Source organism: Suncus etruscus, chromosome 14 (genome assembly GCF_024139225.1).
Source record: "Suncus etruscus isolate mSunEtr1 chromosome 14, mSunEtr1.pri.cur, whole genome shotgun sequence".
Taxonomy (NCBI): Eukaryota; Metazoa; Chordata; class Mammalia; order Eulipotyphla; family Soricidae; genus Suncus; species Suncus etruscus.
Genome location: NC_064861.1, coordinates 7,093,566 through 7,114,211, shown reverse-complemented (window position 1 = coordinate 7,114,211; position 20,646 = coordinate 7,093,566). Strand labels below are relative to the sequence as shown.

General features: G+C 47.3%; 1 protein-coding gene across 1 annotated transcript in view; it reads left to right on the top strand.

The window, feature by feature from the left end:
* The window catches only part of ELOVL6 (ELOVL fatty acid elongase 6), an 85,656-nt gene extending 75,578 nt beyond the window's left edge, over positions 1–10,078 (top strand). Inside the window, exons 4-5 of the mRNA XM_049786954.1 lie at positions 5,541–5,692; positions 7,572–10,078. Coding sequence (XP_049642911.1) covers positions 5,541–5,692; positions 7,572–7,996 — 577 coding nt within the window. The 3' untranslated portion in view covers positions 7,997–10,078. The remainder of the gene's footprint in view (positions 1–5,540; positions 5,693–7,571) is intronic.
* Positions 10,079–20,646: the final 10,568 nt, after the last annotated feature.

Genomic DNA, 20,646 nt, shown 5'->3' with positions numbered 1-20,646 from the left:
ATGGGTCTGGAAGCAAACACTGACACAGGAAATAATCCATACACTGAAAGTGGAGAAATGGTTTCAGAAATTCCAAATTAGAAGTCTTTCACTCCTAAGAAGTAGATAGTTCAAAAAAAAAAAAAAAAAAAAAGGGGGCCGGGTAGGTGGCGCTGGAGGTAAGGTGTCTGCCTTGCAAGCACTAGCCAAGGAAGGACCGCGGTTCGATCCCCCGGCGTCCCATATGGTCCCCCAAGCCAGGGGCGATTTCTGAGCACATAGCCAGGAGTAACCCCTGAGCGTCAAACGGGTGTGGCCCAAAAACCAAAAAAAAAAAAAAAAAGAATTCAAAAAAAAAAAAAGAAGTAGATAGTTCAGTGGAGGAAAGCTGGAAATGCAAGACAGCATTTTCCTGAGACCTGGGATTTTTATTAAACTGAATCCAGACCACACCCTGGGGTGGAGAATAGGGAGGGACCTGGTTAATCCAATGTGCAAGGGCAGATCTTTCCTGGCAGTGCTTGGGACCTGGGACCCCATGTGGTGCCAGATCAAACCCAGGTTAATCGCATATAAATCAAGTGCCAAATCCACTGTAATATGGCTCCAGCTGTATAATGGTAAATAGCTTTGTCAAAGTGGATAGTTAGTTCTCTTGAGCAAAAAAGTTCATAATCTGCAGAGGACATGATCAGCTAGTGTATATTTGATACCCAGTTTTTAGGCAGTCTTGGGAAAGTGGTAGTCAGAGGTATGTTTTAATATTTCTTTGCCTAGAATTCTTCACGAAAGGACTCTGTTGGTTTAAGAATATTGTTCTCTTGGGGCCCGAACCATAGGGCAAGCATAAGCCTTTCACACAGCTAACTTGGGTTTGGTCCTTGGTATCCCAGTTCTCTGAAACTGCCAGTATTAATTTCTGAAACACAGAGCCAGGAATAACCCCTGAGCACCACCGAAGTTACTCCCACTCCTCTCCCCCCCAAAAAGAACAAAATATCCTCACTTTCAGACAAGATCCTGTGAGATGTTCTATATTACCTACATATAAATTACAATTTAAATCGCTCTTCCCAAAGTTTACAGATCGTGTTTTATCTGTAACCTTTATTCCAAAGGGCAAAAAGATGACAGAAAGAAAGGAAAAAAACACACTGAACTTAAAAAAAAAAAAAAAAGAACTTTTTTTGACCAAAAATGGCTCTAAAATCGTTTGTTAGCTCCTCATCCATTCCACCTTATGTTTGAAATTCTAGTTGGTGCTAAATTGCTTAACAGCCTTGGGACATAGTAAGGATGAATATCTGCCATGATACCAATCACAGAGTACTCAAGTATTTTTCTTTTTTACACCTGACCAAGTATTTCTTCAGGACAGTCAGGAACAGTCATTAGGCTTCTCAAACCCTCCTATTGTTTCCTGCCCTGGACCGAATCCAAACATGAAGGAAACTCTTGAGGGCTGCCAAGCTCTTGGGCTCATTCAGATAACCCTGGTTTGGTAAGAGGAAAGAAATGTGAGCCAAGGTTCAAGAATAGGGCCTGAGTTTTATTAAAAATATCTCTGGGGGGGGCAGCGAGGTGGCGCTAGAGGTGAGGTGTCTGCCTTGCAAGCGCTAGCCAAGGAAGGATCCCCCGGCATCCCATATGGTTCCCCCAAGCCAGGGCCAATTTCTGAGCGCTTAGCCAGGAGTAACCCCTGAGCATCAAACAGGTGTGGCCCGAAAAAACAAACAAACAAAAAAAAATATATATATAGGGTTAGGGCTGGAGTGATAGTGCCTTGCACGTGGCTGACCCAGGACGGATCTGGATTTGATCCCCAGCATCCCACATGGTCCCCCAAAGCCAGGAGCGTTTTCTGAGCACATAGTCAGGAGTATCCCCAGAGCATCACTGGGTGTGGCCCAAAAACAAAACAACAAATCGCTAGGAGGGACCAAACATGTAGCTCAAGTAAGCAGTGCCTGTGTGGCATGTACAAAGCAAGCTCTGGATGGGCTACCCAGGAAAGCTGTGTCCTCACACTGGCCACCAACCGCCCCCCACCCCCACCCCAAGAAGCACCTCAGTGGCCAGAGATATAGCATGGAAGTAAGGTGTTTGCCTTTCATGCAGAAGGGTTTTTTGTTTGTTTGTTTGGTTGGTTGGTTGGTTGGTTGGTTGGTTGGTTGGTTGGTTGTTTGGTTGGTTTTTGGCCCACACCCGGCGGTGCTCAGGGGTTACTCCTGGCTGTCTGCTCAGAAATAGCTCCTGGCAGGCACGGGGGACCATATGGGACACCGGGATTCGAACCAACCACCTTAGGTCCTGGATCGGCTGCTTGCAATGCAAACACCGCTGCTGCTTGCAATGCAAACACCGCTGTGCTATCTCTCCAGGCCCATGCAGAAGGTTGGTGGTTCGAATCTCAGCATCCCATATGGTCCCTGAGCCTGCCAGGAGCGATTTCTGAGCCAGGAGTAACTCCTGAGCACTACCGGGTGTGACCCAAAAACCAAAACAAACAAACAAGCACCTCAGGCAGTAGACTCCACAATAAGAAAAATATTTAAGTTAAATTGTACATATATATGTTTTTTTTTGTTGTTGTTGTTGTTGCTTTTTCTATGGGGCCACATAAGATTTACAGTGCTCTGGACTTATTCCTGGCTCTGTACTGAGGAATCACTCCTGGCAGTGCTTGGGACCATTTGGGGTGACGGGTTGAACCTGTTTGCAGCATGCAAGGCTGACACTCTCCCTACTGTGCTCGACTCCAGCCCTTAATTTCTGTTCTTATTGTGGAATCTAGAAGTTAAACCACTTTACCAGAAGACCTACAAGCTAAATTCTAATTCTTTTTGTTTGTTTGTTTGTTTGTTTGAAATTTGGATTTTGGACCACACCTGGCAACTCTCAGGAGTTACTCTTGGCTCTGTGCTCAGAAATTGCTCCTGTTAGGCTCAGGGCATCATAGGGGGGGTGCTGGGAATCAAACGTGGATTTGTTCCAGGTTGGCTGCGTGCAAGGCAAATGCCCTACCACTGTGCTGTAGCTCCAACCCCTAAATTCTAGTTCTGACAGTAAAGAATTTTCTGAAGAGATTTGAATCAGAAAAAAGAAGGGAATTATCTCAAAGCTATAATCTAGAGCTGAATGTGATTTCTCATTTACTAGACCAGAAAAATAACAACAATCTTCACACTCTTCTGGCATGTGGCATTATTACTAAGAAATGTGTTTTTAGCCAACGTGAACTAAGGACAGGTTAACTAAACTTGCTGAGCCCAGACTTCTGGCTGGGCCAGAGTAGGGTATTACCAGATGGGTCCAGGTTGTGGGCGAAGCAGAGTTGCCCCAGGACCAGCACTCAAGGCGTGTGCATCCTCCCAGCAGTGGTGAACATTCTCTAATGGTATTTCATTGATCATCTTCTGGAGAGCACAACAGTGAGTGACAGTCAGTTCCAGTTCTGGGACCAGGAAAACCCCAGTGCTCACCTGCACGCATAGAACCACCACTCTGGGGTCAGAGAAATAGCACAGCAATAGGGTGTTTGCCTTCCATGCAACCGTTCCAGGATGGACGATGTTTCGAGTCCCAGCATCCCATATGGTCCCCCAAGCCTGCCAGGAGTAACCCCTGAGAGCCGCCAGGTGTGACCCAAAAGCCAAAAAAAAAGGAACCACCACTCTGGACATTGCTGATGCCATATCTTGACAAGATACTGCCAGAGAGGGGAGGCTACAGGGTTCTCAGCACCACAGGGCAGCCAGGAAAACTCCTATTGGAGGAGCAATGTGCAGAGACAGAACAGTAAAGTCCAGATGGCTGTAGACAATCACATCCCCCAGACACTTACCATCCTTTATGTCCCATCACAAGATGCCATGTCTAGGGATGGAGAAAAATCTAAGGTCATACATGTTGTAATGATCTCATGGATAAGGTCACATGTTGCTGAGGCTCCAGAGTCTTAGCTCTGAGCCCAAGGCCCCCTTACCCATCTTGTCCCTAGCTGCCCCCTGCACTGGCTTTGTCGTGCCAGCAAAGCGCTTTTGCCTGTAGCAAAGAAGAAATGGCTGGGACAGCCTCGTTATGTGGACTTTAGGGTGTGGGGCACCAAAGGGGGAAGGGGATCCAGTCCACAGGCCCACACTGTGCTCTTTAGTAATGTCATGTCTGTGCAGGGTCAAATCCTGAATATCCATTTGTGCCTCATTCCTGCTCACACCATTTTTCTGATGCCTTCCACTCTGTGTACCCCACATCCGAGCTGGGCCCCTGCTTCTTGTCACTTCAGTTTCTGTAGCATCTCCAGAGGCTGAGTGAATCTCTGCTGGCCCTGAAGGAATTGAATTCCGGCTGCAGCTACTGGCTTGAGAGGCCAGAAGATGAAGTTCGCTATCAAAGATCTGTTTAGGGCTTTTCCTCTCATCCCTCTCCATGGCTCTGCTTTCCTTCTAGTTTGGTGGGCAGGAGACAGGGAGACTGACTGCTTCTTGACAGGTGCTTGAAGTTCAGGAGATTCACACGTGGAAAGTTAGAGAAATGGGGGTCAGATGTGCACTGAACGTCGCTTTGCTTTGGGCTTGCGAGAGTCTCCCCTCTCATCTCAGAAAAGCTCAGCTAATTGATGTAGTAAGAAGTTCACCAGGAGCCGGAGCGATAGCATAATGGGCTATGGTGTTGGCCTTGCATGTTGGTGACCCAGGTTCGATCCCCAGCATCCTATATTGTTCCCCAGGAGGAATTCCTGAGCACAGCCAGGAAGAAAGCACTGAGCACCACCGGGGATGGCCCTGAAACAAAGAGAAATTTACCAGCCGTGTCTGTCACTAGAGGTGTTTTATGGTCACAGAACATTAACTGGGGTTCAGGAGTCAGCTAGAAACCAGATCTGTGTGGCGTGTCCTGCACCGTCTGGGACGACAGGTATAGAAAGCAAAGTTTCTGAGCTGCCCATTATCTCCTGTGCAGAAATGTCTCAAGAGGGTCGCTTTGAAAGGCAGGTCTTTTTGGCTCCAGAGTTGGGGTCCAACCCCCAACACAGCAACCCCTGGGTCAGGGTCACGCCAGTCGACCACCAACCAGGAAACAGGCTAATACCTACTTTGGTGACTGCCATCAGCTACAGGGTGTTAGGCATGATTACTTCCTTTGTAACAATCACAGGGGGCAAAGAACGGGGTGTCATAAGTCCATGAGCTTTTTCAGCCCCCTGAAATCCAGCCCCCAGGGGAACCTGTGCTGGTGGAATCTCATGATGGGAAGACAGAAAAGGCATACTCATGGCGGGGTGAGGGGGGGACAGGTTACTGTGACCCAGGCTTAAACCTTATTACCATCTACCTGAGCACAGAGCCAGTGGTTGCCAGGCCAGTGCTTTCTTCCCCACTCTTTGGAGAACCTGTGACCGGGATAGTTTATTGTCAACAAAGGCCAGGTTCCTTCTGGATGTACAAATGCAGATGAGTATTAATTAGATTCATATTTGTTCATCTTGATGTGCTTCCTTCTTGCCCAGAGTGACACTGTTGTCCTAAAATAATTTTTTTTTTTCTCCTTGTGCTGTGAAGTATATTCGGTGCTCTTCGAACTGGTGCTTACATGCTGTATATTTTGATGACCAAAGGCATAAAGCAATCTGTGTGTGACCAGAGTTTTTACAATGGACCTGTCAGCAAATTCTGGGCCTACGCGTTCGTGCTGAGCAAAGCACCAGAACTCGGTGAGTTTCTTCTTCCTCCCTGCAGGATTCACAAACAACCCCCCGAACCTCATGCCAAGCCCCCCAAGTTTTGTTTTATGGAGGAAAGTTTTAAAATCAACAACTCCTTGCAAGGCCCTGAATACATCCTACCATCTTTGCCCTCTCAGCACCCTCCCAGCAGGGGCCTCTGAAGGTGAGGAGGGCTAGTTGGCTGGGTCTGTACCAGTCTCCAGGCCCTGCCAGAAATTTGCATCCAAGGGCACACAGCCCATCTTTCTCTCTGGCCCAGGGGGAGATACTTGGGGGAGGCAGCACTTAGACTCCTTTCCAGCCTGAATGAAGCTTCTGTTTTGCTGTTAGAATTGAATAGGGATACCCTCATGTTCTCATCAACAAGGCTCAATTGGCTTCTGGTGATGTTGGATTAAAACATCCAAGAGACAGACAGACGTCTGCCTTCTAGAGATTCACCTCAAAACCGGCCTTTTTTTTTTTTTTTTTCTTTCTTTCTTTTTTTTTTTTTTTTTTTTTTTTGGTTTTTGGGCCACACGCGGTGCTCAGGGGTTACTCCTGGCTGTCTGCTCAGAAATAGCTCCTGGCAGGCACGGTGGACCATATGGGACACCGGGATTCGAACCAACCACCTTTGGTCCTGGATTTGGCTGGATCGCAAACGCCGCTGTGCTATCTCTCCGGGCCCAAAGAAAGTTGGATTTCGTTTTGTTTTGTTTTGTTTTGTTTTATCTGGGGGAAATGTTGGGTCACACCCAGCCATGCTCAAGTGCTGCTCGTGGCTCTTTTTTTGACCAGAAAAGGAATGTACCTCGGTCTTCGTTGATTCCTGAAAAGCAGCTTCAGTTAGACAGGATTTACCACTCATATAGAGATCCTTGGATTCTGCCTTCAACTGGGGTTACTGTGCTACCCTCTGCAGAGCAGGAGGCCTCAGGAGTGATTGCCTGGATGTGTGGGGTCTCTGACAGGCCACAAACACCCTGCTCTGGGGCTGGAGAGACAGCAAGGAGGTAAGGCATTTGCCTTACATGTAGAAGGACGGTGGTTCGAATCCTGGCATTCCATATGGTCCGCCGAACCTGCCGGGTGTGACCCAAAAACCAAAATAATATTAATAATAAATAATAACAAACACCCTGCTCTGGTGGGGTGTTTGTTTCAGTCTCACTTCCTGCCACTCCCAGCATGAGCCATTCCCTGCTATCTGCCATCTGGAGACTATCAGAGCCCAGAGCCAGAGCAGAGGACAAAAGGAGCTCAGAGAACATTTTCATACTTTCTTTCTCTTCCTTCCTTCCTTCCTTCCCTTCTTCCCTTCTTTCTTTCCATCCTTTCTTACCTTCTTTGTCTTTTTCTTTTCTTGTCTAGTGGCAGACATACAAATATGTGGCCAAGTTGGGAATTAGTCCACATGGTTACAGCTACCTCTTCAAGATCCAAAGTCCATCAGAAGGGCCAGAGAGATAGCACAGCAGGAAGGGCACTTGCCTTGTATGTGCCCCCTGAACACCGCCAAGAGTGATCCCTGAGCATCACCAGGAGGGGTTGTCCCCCAAAAAAATGCATACGATTTTGTATACAGAGGGCCCCACATCGTTGGAAGCCACATGGATTGTGCTCAGAACTATCCCTCATTTCCTGCTCAGACACTTCTAGGTCACTGAGATTATACCTCTTTTATGGGGGGAGGAAACCAGAAGACAGTGAGGGCCAGTGGGTCACTCAGGGACACACCCCCATCCTGCCTGAGCTAGCCAATAGCTGTCTGCATCTGCGCGCGCCCCCCCCCCCCGCCCCCATAGGTCACCCTCAGTGGGCCTCCCTTCTTACAAGGTTCGAGGCAGGGACACTCACAGCCACCACGGCTGTCTCTGTCTTTCAGGAGACACAATCTTCATCATCCTGAGGAAGCAGAAGCTCATTTTCCTGCATTGGTACCACCACATCACTGTGCTCCTGTACTCCTGGTACTCCTACAAGGACATGGTGGCTGGGGGCGGCTGGTTCATGACCATGAACTATAGCGTGCACGCCGTCATGTACTCCTACTACGCCCTGAGGGCCGCGGGTTTCCGCGTGCCCCGCCAGTGTGCCATGTTCATCACCTTGTCCCAGATCTCCCAGATGCTCATGGGCTGCGTGGTTAACTACCTGGTCTATTACTGGATGCAGAAGGACCACTGCTACTCGCACTTCCACAACATCTTCTGGTCCTCGCTCATGTACCTCAGCTATCTTGTGCTGTTCTGCCACTTCTTCTTCGAGGCCTACATCGGCAGAATGAAGAAAACCAGGAAGGTGGACTAGCGCATGGGCCAGGGGGGACTGAGGAGGAAGCCATAGCTCAGGGTCACCAAGATAAAAAAAAATAAATAAATAAATAAAAATAAGCAAAACACAGACACACCAACAAAACAAATACAAGACAAAAGAAAATGGCACAAGGAATCCCATATATGGTGCAGCTACAACAAAACACGGGAGCAAACAAGCCCCCCCCCCCCACGGCAGCTGAGTGAGAGTTAAAGGTTGGCTGGATCCAGTAAGTTGATGATCCTTTTTTAAATTAATTTGGGGGGGGGGGTGAGGACTCACTGAGTATATGCCCATCTCAAATGACCGCTGCTAGAACACCCTGCCCACTCTGCCTGTCAGCAGTAGGACACAAGAGAGAACAGAAGTGAGGCAGAGACAAAACCATCCAGAGAGCAAGCAAAAAGTTAGTAACACTAGATGAAAAAAGTATTTACTAAGAGTTCTATTTCTCTAAAAATCAAAGAAGTTTACTTCAACTCTGCCAGCACATGTGTGCATACGTTTGCGCACATATCCTTTTTGGTTTGGGGGGGGGGGCATGGAACCAGAGCCAATAGAAAAGATTTAAACCTGGAAGCAACACGGTGTTACTCGAGACCAATAATACTTTTGAAAAAAAAAATAAAAGACTTTGAAAGCAGAGCGTAGTCACAGCAGCCCTGCCTGGAAGAAAGGGACTCAGAAAGCAGATGCAGATGCTGAGGAGTGAAAGCCCAAAGTTGCCCTTTGCAAATGCAGCTGGGGTGGGAGGACAAGGTGAGTAGGGTTTCTCCCGGAAGAAGGGGACAGCACAAACTGGCTGCCCAGTGGGTCTCTGCCCACCAAGCCTCGCTCAAATGAAGGAGGAAAATGCTCCCACAGTGGCTCGGCAGCTCCCCAGGCCTGCGAACACAAGGGCAGGTGCAACGCAAGAAAGCTAAAAGCCCGGCAAACGATTTGAAAACAGCTTCTGTACCCACAAGCCATTGAAGAAGTTTCCATTCAGCCCGGCATCTTCCTCCTCACACTGGGAAGGACAGAGCAGGCTGAAGATGAGTGTCAGAGACGCGTAGCACCCTCTACACTGCCCCCCCTTCCTTTCCTCTCACTTCTCACACACTTCCTGGTTCCCCAAACAGAAGCCCTTGGTGTGATCCATATTTTCTCTATTTTTTTGTGACACTCACAAAGAATCTTGTAGGGGTCCTCCTAATTTCGGGTGGTCTCTTCTGCACCCTCTGTGCTTGCACCCATCCCCAAGCCAGCCCCCAAAGCATTATTGGGGTGTCTAAAGTGTTCTCTGCTGTTCAAGTGGAGATATTTCTACAAACACTTCATGGTGAGTTGGGTTGGAACAATTAGTTGACAACCAAGGGCCCCTTCTAGATTTATCCTTAAAATTTTTTAAATGATAGAAAAAAGCTTTTCTTTTCCCTTTTTTTGGCCAAATCAGAAGACATTTTATTTGCTTCAAAAGGGACTTTCTTTTTTGCGCACTAGAACTCAGAAAAAAAATCAACTTATTAAGAGCCATATTCTTTAAGGAGAGAAGAAAAAATCTAAATATATTACATGTGATATTTCAATCCTTTCCAAGCCAAATGTGTAAATGTTCCTAGTATTTCAAAAAAAAAAAAAAAAAAAGGCAATGACATCAAGTTGTTCAATGTGATATAATAGTATTTTAATTGGTTAAATAGCTTATTGATTAGACCAACTAGATGAAACATTTTAGGGACTACGCGATCATACCACCTAGATTATTCATGCATTATAACCATGTAACACACATGGATGGAGGCTGCCCTGATTTTAAAGCCCAAACGAATAGAAAAACCTATTTTCTGATTAGCAGAAATAAGATACTGTTGTTCAAAAAAAAAAAAAAGATTAAAAAAATCCTACTTGCTTTATTTGAAAGTGTACAGAAAAGGGATTTTTCAAATTATTTTTATATTATTTTAGCTTGACCGAAAACGCTGTCATTCATGAAACAGAGTCTCTCTGCTGGAGATGACACGGGCTTTCTCTGCATCTCATTTTATGTGTGGAAACCTGAATGAATAAAATCCGTATTCCATCCTGTGTGAGGGGCATGAGCGCCGAACAGAGTTGTTGGGAGGATGGGAAGGGGCTGGAGTGGGGCTACTGGCTGCTATTACCTGTCGGTAATAGAATGTGTCACTCAGGGCAGAAGAGAGATGCTCATTGGCTGGAAAGTCACTGGGTCATGGCTAGGTGAGTCTTAGGGTGCAAATCATGTGGTTGTGATCTTGGGAAATTCCTGGTGCTTCAATACACTTCTTTTTCCCTTCAGACAGTGAACAGGTTCATGATGAGGTAAAGGCCAAGAAAGCCTTGTTATAAGTGCAACTGAAGGGCCCATTTGAGCTCCCCGGTCGATTTAATTTTCATTATTGAGTCCCATCAATTTAACATTGATTCTCTAATGCAGGTCAGAGAATGAAGTAAGCAATAAATAAATAAACTAAAGATGCTTCTGATCACTTTTCATCTTGGTACCTGTTCCCACCTGTGTTCACTGGGGAGAAAATTTAGGATATTTGAAGGAGGTTTGAAATCTGAGAAGCCATCATATCCTTTCATCCTCACTCTAACCAGTGATTTTAAGTGGAGCAACAATGCAAACTCGTTCAAGGGGATCAGGAGCTCTCCTAGCCCTCTCTCCTTGACCTTTCTTAGCTAACATGGCTCTAGACCCAGACAGAAACTTCTGAGTGGGGCTGTTGTGGAACTAAAGTTTTAGGAATCCCCCACAGCCTTTCACTTGAGGCATCTTCAGGATAAAAACCTGTTGCCTCTGAGTAATGAAGAGCCTGGCGACATTAGCATATGCTGTAGCAGCTCTGTCCAAGAGAACAACCTTCTCTGATGTGCCCCACAGCTCCGTGTCCCAGACTTGTCCCCAGACTCAAGATGGACTGGTCTTGAGATGTGGCAAATCAATGAGTGAGCCAAGAGGGCTTGTGTCTGACACGTGCACACCCTGCAAAGGTATGCTGAGGGATACAGCTGTGTGCATGTGCACTGATGGAACTCCAGTCTTTGGCAATTGGGGTGCGGGACCCATCCTGTCTTCTGTGAGTCCCACCATTCTGTCCCTTGGACCTGTTGGAGCCAGGACTCCCTCATGTGGAGCTGAATAGAAGCTGTCACAACAGCAGGAACCAGTGTCAGTTATCAGAACCCCAAGGAGCCCAGTGGTCTTTCCATGTCCCTGGTCCTTAAGCAAAGGTTCTGCACACTTTATTTATGGAAACTTGGGGGACAGCTGCTGGGTCACTGGCTCTGCTTCCACGGGTCCAAGGACCTGTAGTTACTGGCGAGCCCCCAAATCAGACACTACTTAGCTTCCTGCGAAGCTTACAAGTCATAAACTTCCTGAGTTTCCAGGCAGACACGAGTTCACACTATGAACCCCAACTTTCCCCAAGTCCCAGGAACTTACAAGCACTAATAACAGCACGTTTGTCGTGGCTGGGATGGGAAGTCCCTCCCTTGACCTTAGTACCAGCCCTCTTGTCTTTGACTGGAAACTTTCCAAGGGCATCTCTGCCTTGTCCCCTACCTGTTCCAGTATCTACTTTCTGGAATCCTGGTCAGATGGGGCCAGAGGAGACCTGGCAGAGGGTTTAATCCTTGACTAGGCAAACCTTCCTTGATGGTTTCAGTCAATGCATATAAATGTGCCTAGTCAAAGCATATATATGTGCCTGATGTTTTCAAAAAATTCCTGCTGATAGGAACTCCCCCCCCCCCTTTTTGTGAGTATAAATCAAGCACCATCAAACACCCCAATGGCTGTCCTGTCTGATCAATTCAGAAGGTTTGGATGGAAGGAGAAAAACTAGCCTAATTTCCCCCAAGGCACTTGACGATAAATCGTCCCTTGTTTCATTTTTCTTGGGCTTTTGCATTAGGTTTTCCAGCCGTAAATTTGCTGGTTCTCCTCTTGGTTGCCACCTTGTCATTATCACACTACCAGCCCAGCATGACACCTCAGTGTCAGGGGAAGTTGAGCATGGTGCCTCCCTGAAGACTCCAGTCCGGTTTGCTCCCCTTCTGCCAGTCAGCTAATGTCTTGTCTCCGGCTGTTCCTTTCACCCCTCCTTTTCTCCCATCACAGTGCCTGCCCGGGTGCAGAGCTGGCCCATCCATCGCACACAGCTCTGCCTATCGCTCCCCTCTAGGTCATTTCATACTGGTCCAGGGACCTCTGAAGGGCCCAAGGAACCCGCTCATGGCCAGCACCAAGACAGACGCCTCTTAACCAACTGTCACTGAACTTTGCTTTTCTTTGGTGCACATATCTCAGTATGATTAGGCGGAGGATTTTCTCTTTTAATGAATCTTTATTTTATGTTTGTTTTAGTTGCCACCCCAGCAGTGCTCAGCTCTACTCAGGGTTCATTCCTGGCAGTGCGCAGGGGACCATATAAGAATGCTGGAGAACGGGCCGGGTAGGTGGCGCTGGAGGTAAGGTGCCTGCCTTGCAAGCGCTAGCCAAGGAAGGATGGCGGTTCGATCCCCCGGCGTCCCATATGGTCCCCCCAAGCCAGGGGCGATTTCTGAGCACATAGCCAGGAGTAACCCCTGAGCGTCAAATGGGTGTGGCCCAAAAACAAAAACAAAAAAAAAAGAATGCTGGAGATCAAACCGGGTCAGCCGTTTGCAAGGCAAACACTGTGCTATTGCTCTGGCCCAGAATAAATTTTTATTTTTAACACAATCGTTAAGGACATAGCAACCACACAGCCACCTGATTTGCTCCCTCAGGTAGACAAACACAGGATCCATAAAGGAATCCAATTCTCTGAGAAGCTGTTTGCAGGGACCTGGCCTGGCCTGGCCAAGAGAATAAGGAATGTGTGAGCATCCAGGTGTGTCGTGCCCATCTGTGACTCAGTGCTGGCTTTGATTTCTTCCTGTTGCCGGTGGTGCTCACTGCCTCCTCAGGAGACAAACTCCAATTCTCAGGCAAGGCCGGACACTAGTCCGGCCCCATCCCTGACTCCCCCAAAGGAGAACCATCACATCTTGTCAATGCCTCACCCACCTCTGAAGCCCACTAGCCCCTCAACGCCAACACAGTTCAAGCATGAAGGGCTGACTTTTCCAGCAGTTCCCCCTCAGACCCTGAGGCAAAGCACTAGTGACAGATACTTCTAGCAGGCCTTTTCCAGGGAGCCCCCACGTAGCTGTCTTTCATCACAACTGGGCAGAGCCCTGATTACTCTAGGGCCTGCCTGGCTCAGCCATGCAGCCTCCCAGGCCACACTCACCTCCTTGGCATCAGCTCTACTTGTGGCAGAAACTGGCATATGAAATCTAGAAAGAGATGTGGGAGCCACATCAGCCAAAACCCCCACCCTTCAGTCCTTAGCCATGGTTGCCCCTGTTGCTCAGAACTCAGGGTGTCAATGAAGAACAAACACTTCCTCTGCCCTGGATCCAGGTGCAACAGCAATTTCATCAGGAAATTTATAAGTGGATTTCACTGGGTACAGAATCTCCACCCGCACCCCAGTTTCTTCATGCCTGCTAAGAGGAGAAAAGCAATCACCTTATGAAAAGCTTTTTTTTCTTGCTACTGAATCTGAATTAAGACAGTCTGCAACTAGGACATGCTCGAGGCAGATTTATCTGTAGACTATAAAGAGATACACATGTATGGCCAGAGAGAGAGAGGCTTCCCAGCAGCTTTCAGAGAAAATCAATTTCTCAGGTGCTTCGTAAAATGATGGAAACAAAAATCAAGGAAGCAAAGGCTCTCTTGTCACAAAAATGTTTGTGAGCTCTGGCCCAGGACCCTGCCAATGTGCTAGGTGATGCTTCATCTCCAGGCTAGTTAGAAATAAGGGAACAGGGGCCGGAGAGATAGCATGGAGATAAGGCAAGCAAAAGGATGGTGGTTCGAATCCCAGCATTCCATATGGTCCCCTGAGCCTGCCAGGAGCGATTTCTGAGCGTAGAGCCAGGAGTACAGAGACACACCCCTGAGTAAAATTTAAAAAGGCCAGATTCTTACCTCTAAAGTCAAAATGTGAGGGGGTGTGCTCCAGCACCTTTAGATAATGAAGAGAGCAGCACCCCCAGTGAGCCCCGGATTAGCAACTCTGCTGAACACATAAATGCATCTGCCCTTTTCCTACGCAAATTACAATGCTGGTCTGCTAAGACCTAGTGCCAGGAAAACATCACCTTTTGTGGAAGAAACCACAATAATAAGGAATAAGGAATGTGTGAGTCTGTGCTTCGTCAAGGCTTGCAGGCAGGCATTGTCCAGACCCGGCGTGTAGGCGGCTGCGCACTCTGCTCAGTGTGACCTACTGCTGTCTGCGGGGAGTGATGGGGCTTCTCTGCATATTCCCCTGACCCTGGGGGCTGGCGGGGTTCAAATCCCAGGAAAGGAGCAAGTCTGAGAGAGCAGAGGGGAGAAAAATAGAAAGCAAGAGAGAGACCTAGCAGAACACTCAGTGTCATCCATATAGTGAGTGAATAAGCCAGATGCAGCCACGGTTGATCTGACTCTAGAGCTTGGACTTTTAATTATCATGTTATTGGGTTTTTTCCTTCAAAAGTTCCAGTTACTTGGGGCCAGAGCGCAGCCATCCCAGGTTTAGTCTGGCCTCCCATATGGTCCCTCGAGCCTGACAGGAGCTGATTTCTGAGCAGTCAGGAGTCAACCCTGAGCGCCAACAGGTGCGGCCCTGAAGCAAAAGCAAACCAACAAAAAACTCCAGTTACAGTTTTAGGAGTATCTTCTTACGCTAAAAGAGACTTTATTTGGGGTCCATACCAGCAGTGCTCAGGGAACCACAAGCAACGCCGTAATCAAGCCTAGAAGAGCCATATTGAGACACTGCACTGCCCACTGCTTATCTCTCTGGTCCCTTGAAAGAGAATCTTAATTCCCTTTTATTTCTTACAGCCTTAAAAGTTCTGCTGAGTTTGGAAAGAATATTGTTTCACAGGCCTGTTTCAAGTCTTATTTACAGTACCCCAAAACACATGAAGGAAAAATACTTCGCCTACAGTGGTATAACAACCAATAAAAGCAGGGTCCCTTTTCAGTTCTCTTCCTCTACTGACCTCTTACTCTTCCGTCTCGGAAATTGCCTCATTTGTTGTTATTTTAAATGGATCTGGTCACATGTCCAAGGCCCTCTCGCATGCTAGCTGTGTTTTTCTTTCTTTTTGGTTTTTGGGCCACACCCGGCAGTGCTCAGGGGTTACTCCTGGCTGTCTGCTCAGAAATAGCTTCTGGCAGGCACGGGGGACCATATGGGACACCGGGATTCGAACCAACCACCTTTGGTCCTGGATCGGCTGCTTGCAAGGCAAATGCTGCTGTGCTATCTCTCCGGGCCCTTTTTTTTTTTTTTTTTTTTTTTTTTTTTTGTTTTTCGGGCCACACCTGTTTGATGCTCAGGGGTTACTCCTGGCTAAGCGCTCAGAAATCGACCCTGGCTTGGGGGGAGCATATGGGACGCTGGGGGATCGAACCGTGGTCCTTTCCTTGGCTAGCACTTGCAAGGCAGTCACCTTACCTCTAGCGCCACCTCACCTGCTCCCTACCTGTGTTTTTCACACTGAGTTACGTCCACACCCACATCCCCCATTTCAGTGATTTAAACTACCAAACAAATGCACAATAATCTCAAGTGTATTGAAAACCAAATATATGCCAAGCACACGTTAAGTCATAGGGAATTCTCAGTTCCCTGTTGCTAGTTAAGTTCTGCAAGGATCCCCAAACCTCAGCTGGGCGAGGTTTGCCCAGAGTCCACCATGCTACACACCTGCTAATCCTGCTCCTGCACCCCCTTCATTACTTCCTGTTTTCTCAGTTCTGCTGAACTACACCCATCCAGGCTACTTCATGGTCAGCAGCCCTTTGGGTCAGGCATGAGTTTCCTGCTGCTCGCCGTATCCTCCTGACTGAATTTCTTCATTTTAGGAGTGGTGGTGTCAGGGATGGAACCAAGGTCTCAAGCATGCCAGATGTGGCTTTCCTCACTGAGCCACTTTCATCACCCTTTGCTGCCTTCTTGCTCAATTCTTAGTGTCCAGGTCAAGGAATTCTATTCTGGCCTCTGAGGGCATGTAGATTCCAGCTTCTCACGTAGTACCTGTGCTCTGGGAAAATGTCACCCACTTCCTAACCCCCTGCCTGTCTTCACAGATGGAAGGAAGGGAAGTAATGTGCCATACCCACCTGCCATTTGAACTTTCTAACCTTAGAAGTGCCTCTTTCTCTCCTTTTCCCACTTCCTTGTCTCTTTCTCTTCTCGCTCCTTCCAAGTGTGTGTGTGTGTGTGTGTGTGTGTGTGTGTGTGATTTTGGCTGGCACACTAGGAGATGCTCAAGAAACCATCCTTGGTTGGTTTCTGATGCAGTAGTCCCATGAGACTCAAAGCCAGACCTTCTGCATGCAAAGATGTGCTCGGCCTGCTCGGGTGTCTCCTCCATGCCATCATCTTTTCCCCAATGTGATTGCTAAAAAAAAAAAATGACTGAAAATGAAGAGGTGGAAGCAGTAGCAGAGCAGGTAGAGTGCTTGCTTTGCACACTGCCAACCCAGGTTCCTCATGCCATATGGTCCGCTGAGCATACGAGGAGGGATTCCTGTGTACAGAGCCAGAAGTAAGCCTCAAGCACTGCTCAGTGTACACCCCAACCCTCTGAAATTCTGAAAAATTAATCCCATCAATATTTTTGGGGCCACACCCAGCACCGTTTGGGGGTTATTTCAGTTCTATGCTCAGGAATCACTCTGCAGGCTTGGGGAACATCTGGGGTGCCGGAGATCAAACTCAAGTTGACCTCCTGGAAGGCAAAAATCCCCACTGTGCTATCGCTTCATCTTCTCCAATCAATTTTTTTAATTACTAAGGGTCAGAGAAATGGATCGAAGGCTGGATCATGTGCACTACATGATTCCCTGAGCAGTGCCAGATGTGGTCCCTAAACCAGAAGTCATCATTGAATCAGGGGAGAGAGAACAACTCATAGCAAGAAAACACTCGAAAAATCATTACATCTGATCATTTTTTTTACTGACTTCTGCCCAACTACCACCACTATTTTTATCCTTTTATTCCATGGTACAAGTGAGTCAGAGTGAACCATCAGTCACTAGCTCCAGGTTCCCTTTTCAGCATCCCCTTGCATAAGAGAGACCACCTTTTAATGCCAAGTTCCCTCCATTACTTCCAGTGACCTTAGGAACATATAAACTGTCCAAATAAATAAGCCCATTATCTGGTTTCACAGCAAGACGCCATAATCACTGATACTTGGTACCAAACAGTTACTAAATACAGACATAGTCATGTTGGACTCATTCTGTGGTAGCCCTGGAAGGCACTTTCTCCAAATGGCCACATTATCTTCACCAGTATTCCCAAGACACTGTCGGCCCATCAAGAGATGACAAGGATTTAGTCTGCAGATAGATGTGAGGGTCATTAACAAAGACATGGAAAAGTACTGAGCCCACAGGACAGAGTCAGGAAATCTCCAGAACAATATTCAAGGAGGGAGACAGGAAAAGAGAAAGGGGGGGTGGGAAATAGCCCCAAACCAACCAATCAAAATCAACACAGGAAAAGTAAACTTATGATGTTGAAAATGAACTCAGAAGACTGGAAGTGAGGTGGCATCAGGAACTAAGGAGAAACAGGCTTTGGAGCTTTCTGGGCTAATGGTAATGTTCTGCCTTGTTCTTCTCTCTCTCTCTCTCTCTCTCTCTCTCTCTCTCTCTCTCTCTCTCTCTCTCTCAGGGCTACTCTCAGTGGCGCACAGAGGTTACACTCAGGAATCACTTCTGGCAGGTTTGGGGGACCATACGGGATGCCAGGGATCAAATTTGGGTTGGCCGCCTACAAGGCAAATGCCCTTCCCACTGGGCTATTGCTCCAGCCCCCATTCTGCCTTGTTCTAGCAGTTTCCACTGTAGATGCTTGTGTCAGCAAATGGAGAGGTTCAGATAATTGAGAGCCCATCTAGAATGCTCATGGAAGATATACACAGAGAAAGGTTTTTTACAGGGAGAAGATTCTGGTGTCAGACTTGGAAATAAGATGCATGAATGAGGGGCCGGGAAGGTGGTGCTAGAGGTAAGGTGTCTGCCTTACAAGCGCTAGCCAAGGAACGGACCGCGGTTCGATCCCCCGGCGTCCCATATGGTCCCCCCAAGCCAGGGGCGATTTCTGAGCACATAGCCAGGAGTAACCCCTGAGTGTCAAACGGGTGTGGCCCAAAAACCAAAAAAAAAAAAAAAAGATGCATGAATGACACAAGCTAGTACCAAATCCACTGGACAGGTAGAAGTGGTGGAAGGGATAAGCCCAGAGTGAAAGGATCAAGTTGACTTACCACGGAATTCTTTTCCCTCTGGCTGTATGCAGAAACTTCTCCCATCAAAAAATGTTGATGAAAGGTCAGCCCCTGCCCAGTAAATTAAGCTGGTTAAGGTGCCCCTTGGAAGGACCTTTGTCTCCTTCCCTCCAGCACATTCGCCGAAGCTGAGACTCCCTGTTCTTGCCCTCTTAGAGTTGCAAACCAACCTCTGCTTAAGCTTCCGTGGCGGAGTGAAAAATAAATGGCTTGGTTGCAGATCCATGGCTCTAGTTTTTGGTGTGTGTTTAAAATAAATCGCGCTTTTCCTGTCATTTGTCTCAATTCCCAGCCTTTCTGGCACAAAGGAGCACTGAGTCAACGTGACTAACCTTCCCAAAGAACACTTGAAGAAAAAGAGAGGGGATTGCCCCTCTGGAAAGCTCCAGTATTGCACCAACTTTGTCTCTAATTTAAGGGCACATTTAAGGGAATGATGAGAGGGAAAAATTAAGATCAAAGCTACCGGGACCGGGGAGATAGCATGGAGGTAAGGCGTTTACCTTTCATGCAGAAGGTCATCGGTTCGAATCCCAGCATCCCATATGGTCCCCCGTGCCTGCCAGGGGCAATTTCTGAGCACGGAGCCAGAAAAACCCCTGAGCACTGCCGGGTGTGACCCAAAAACCACAAAAAAAAAGATCAAAGCTGCCAAGATGTGGAGTCACATTCTCTAGGTCTAGGAGATTGGTTGAGGTTTAATTCCCACCGAGCTCCCAGACAGGAAAGGCAGTTCCCATTCTTGTCTGATTAGGATGAGGGAACAGTTCCAGTTGTAGAGAGCCGCAGGAAACAATTCACATAGTGAAGAGTTACAAGAATGGGCTCAGGAAATCCAGTGCTCAAGCAAGGGATTCAAATCACCCAAGCTTTCTGCTCCTAAGATGGAGTGCAGCTTAGTGGAAGAAGACCGAAGAATGAGCCCCAGCCTTCCTTAGACCCTTGCTTTTATTGACAAAAATCAGGTCCCTCTCTAGGGTAGGAGAAGAAAACCAAGTAAGGGATAATCCAATATACTAACACCAGATCACACCCTAGGGTGGAGTTCAATTATTAATTAGGTTAGGATCAGTGACCCAACAAAGATGTAGGTTGCAAAGTGTCAGCAGCAAAGGTGGAAATGATTGTGGGCCATCAGTTATCTGTGTCTGATGACAACAACCTACACCAAGTAAGAGTGACTGGGTTAAACTTCGTGTGTGTGACAGAAGTCATGACTAGGAGTCCTCAAACTTTTTAGACATGGGGACAGTTCACTGTTCCTCAGACAGCTGAAGTACTGGACTATAGTTTAAAAAACAAACAAACAAACCTGTGAACAAATTTTTATGCACACTGCACATATCTTGTTTTGAAGTAAAACAACAAAATGGGAACAAATACGATATTTAAAATGAAGAACAAGTAAAGGGTTTTTTATTTTGTTTTGTTTTGTTTTATTTGGGACACATTGGGTGACACTCAGGAGTTACTCTGGATGATGTGCTCAGAAATTGCTTCCGGCTTGGGGGACCATATAGGATGCCGGGGGATCCAACCTAGGCTAGCTCCAGCCCAGAACAAGTAAAGTTAAATAAACAGATTATGGGGACTTAGATTCTGAACAAAAAGAAATGCCCTTTGTAAAGGTTACATGTCAGGCTTCTCAGTTTTTAAGCAGGGAGAGATACCATTTTGTAAGGAACACCTGGTATAAGCTACATGCTATGTTTCCTCAAGCCTATCTCCATTCACACCACCCCAAGATAACTGGCCATACCAGGTAGGCTATCAGGGAAGGCACAAGGGAGCCTAGGCACCCTAGATAACAGCCAATTATTTAAAAAAGCTAGAAATTGGGGCTGGAGAGATAGCATGAAGGTAAGGCATTTGCCTTCCATGCAGAAGGACGGTGGTTCGAATCCCGGCATCCCAGATGGTTCCTGTGTCTGCCAGGGGCGATTTCTGAGCATAGAGCCAGGAGTAACCCCTGAGCACTGCCGGGTTTGACCCAAAAACCAAAAAAAAAAAAAAAAGCTAGAACTTCCCTATATCCCTGGTCCTTATATAATCCTCTTCATGACCTTGGCAGGGTTTGTATCCTGCTAGAGACATCCCTGACCAGCCGGTTGGGGGTTGTTGGCTTATGGATTAAAGTATTCAGCTTTACTCCAGTTGTGTGGTCTTGTCCTTTGACTCTGGACCCTAACAACACATACCAGTATTTCAATGGGCAGTATGGGCCTGCTTTTAGCTCACAG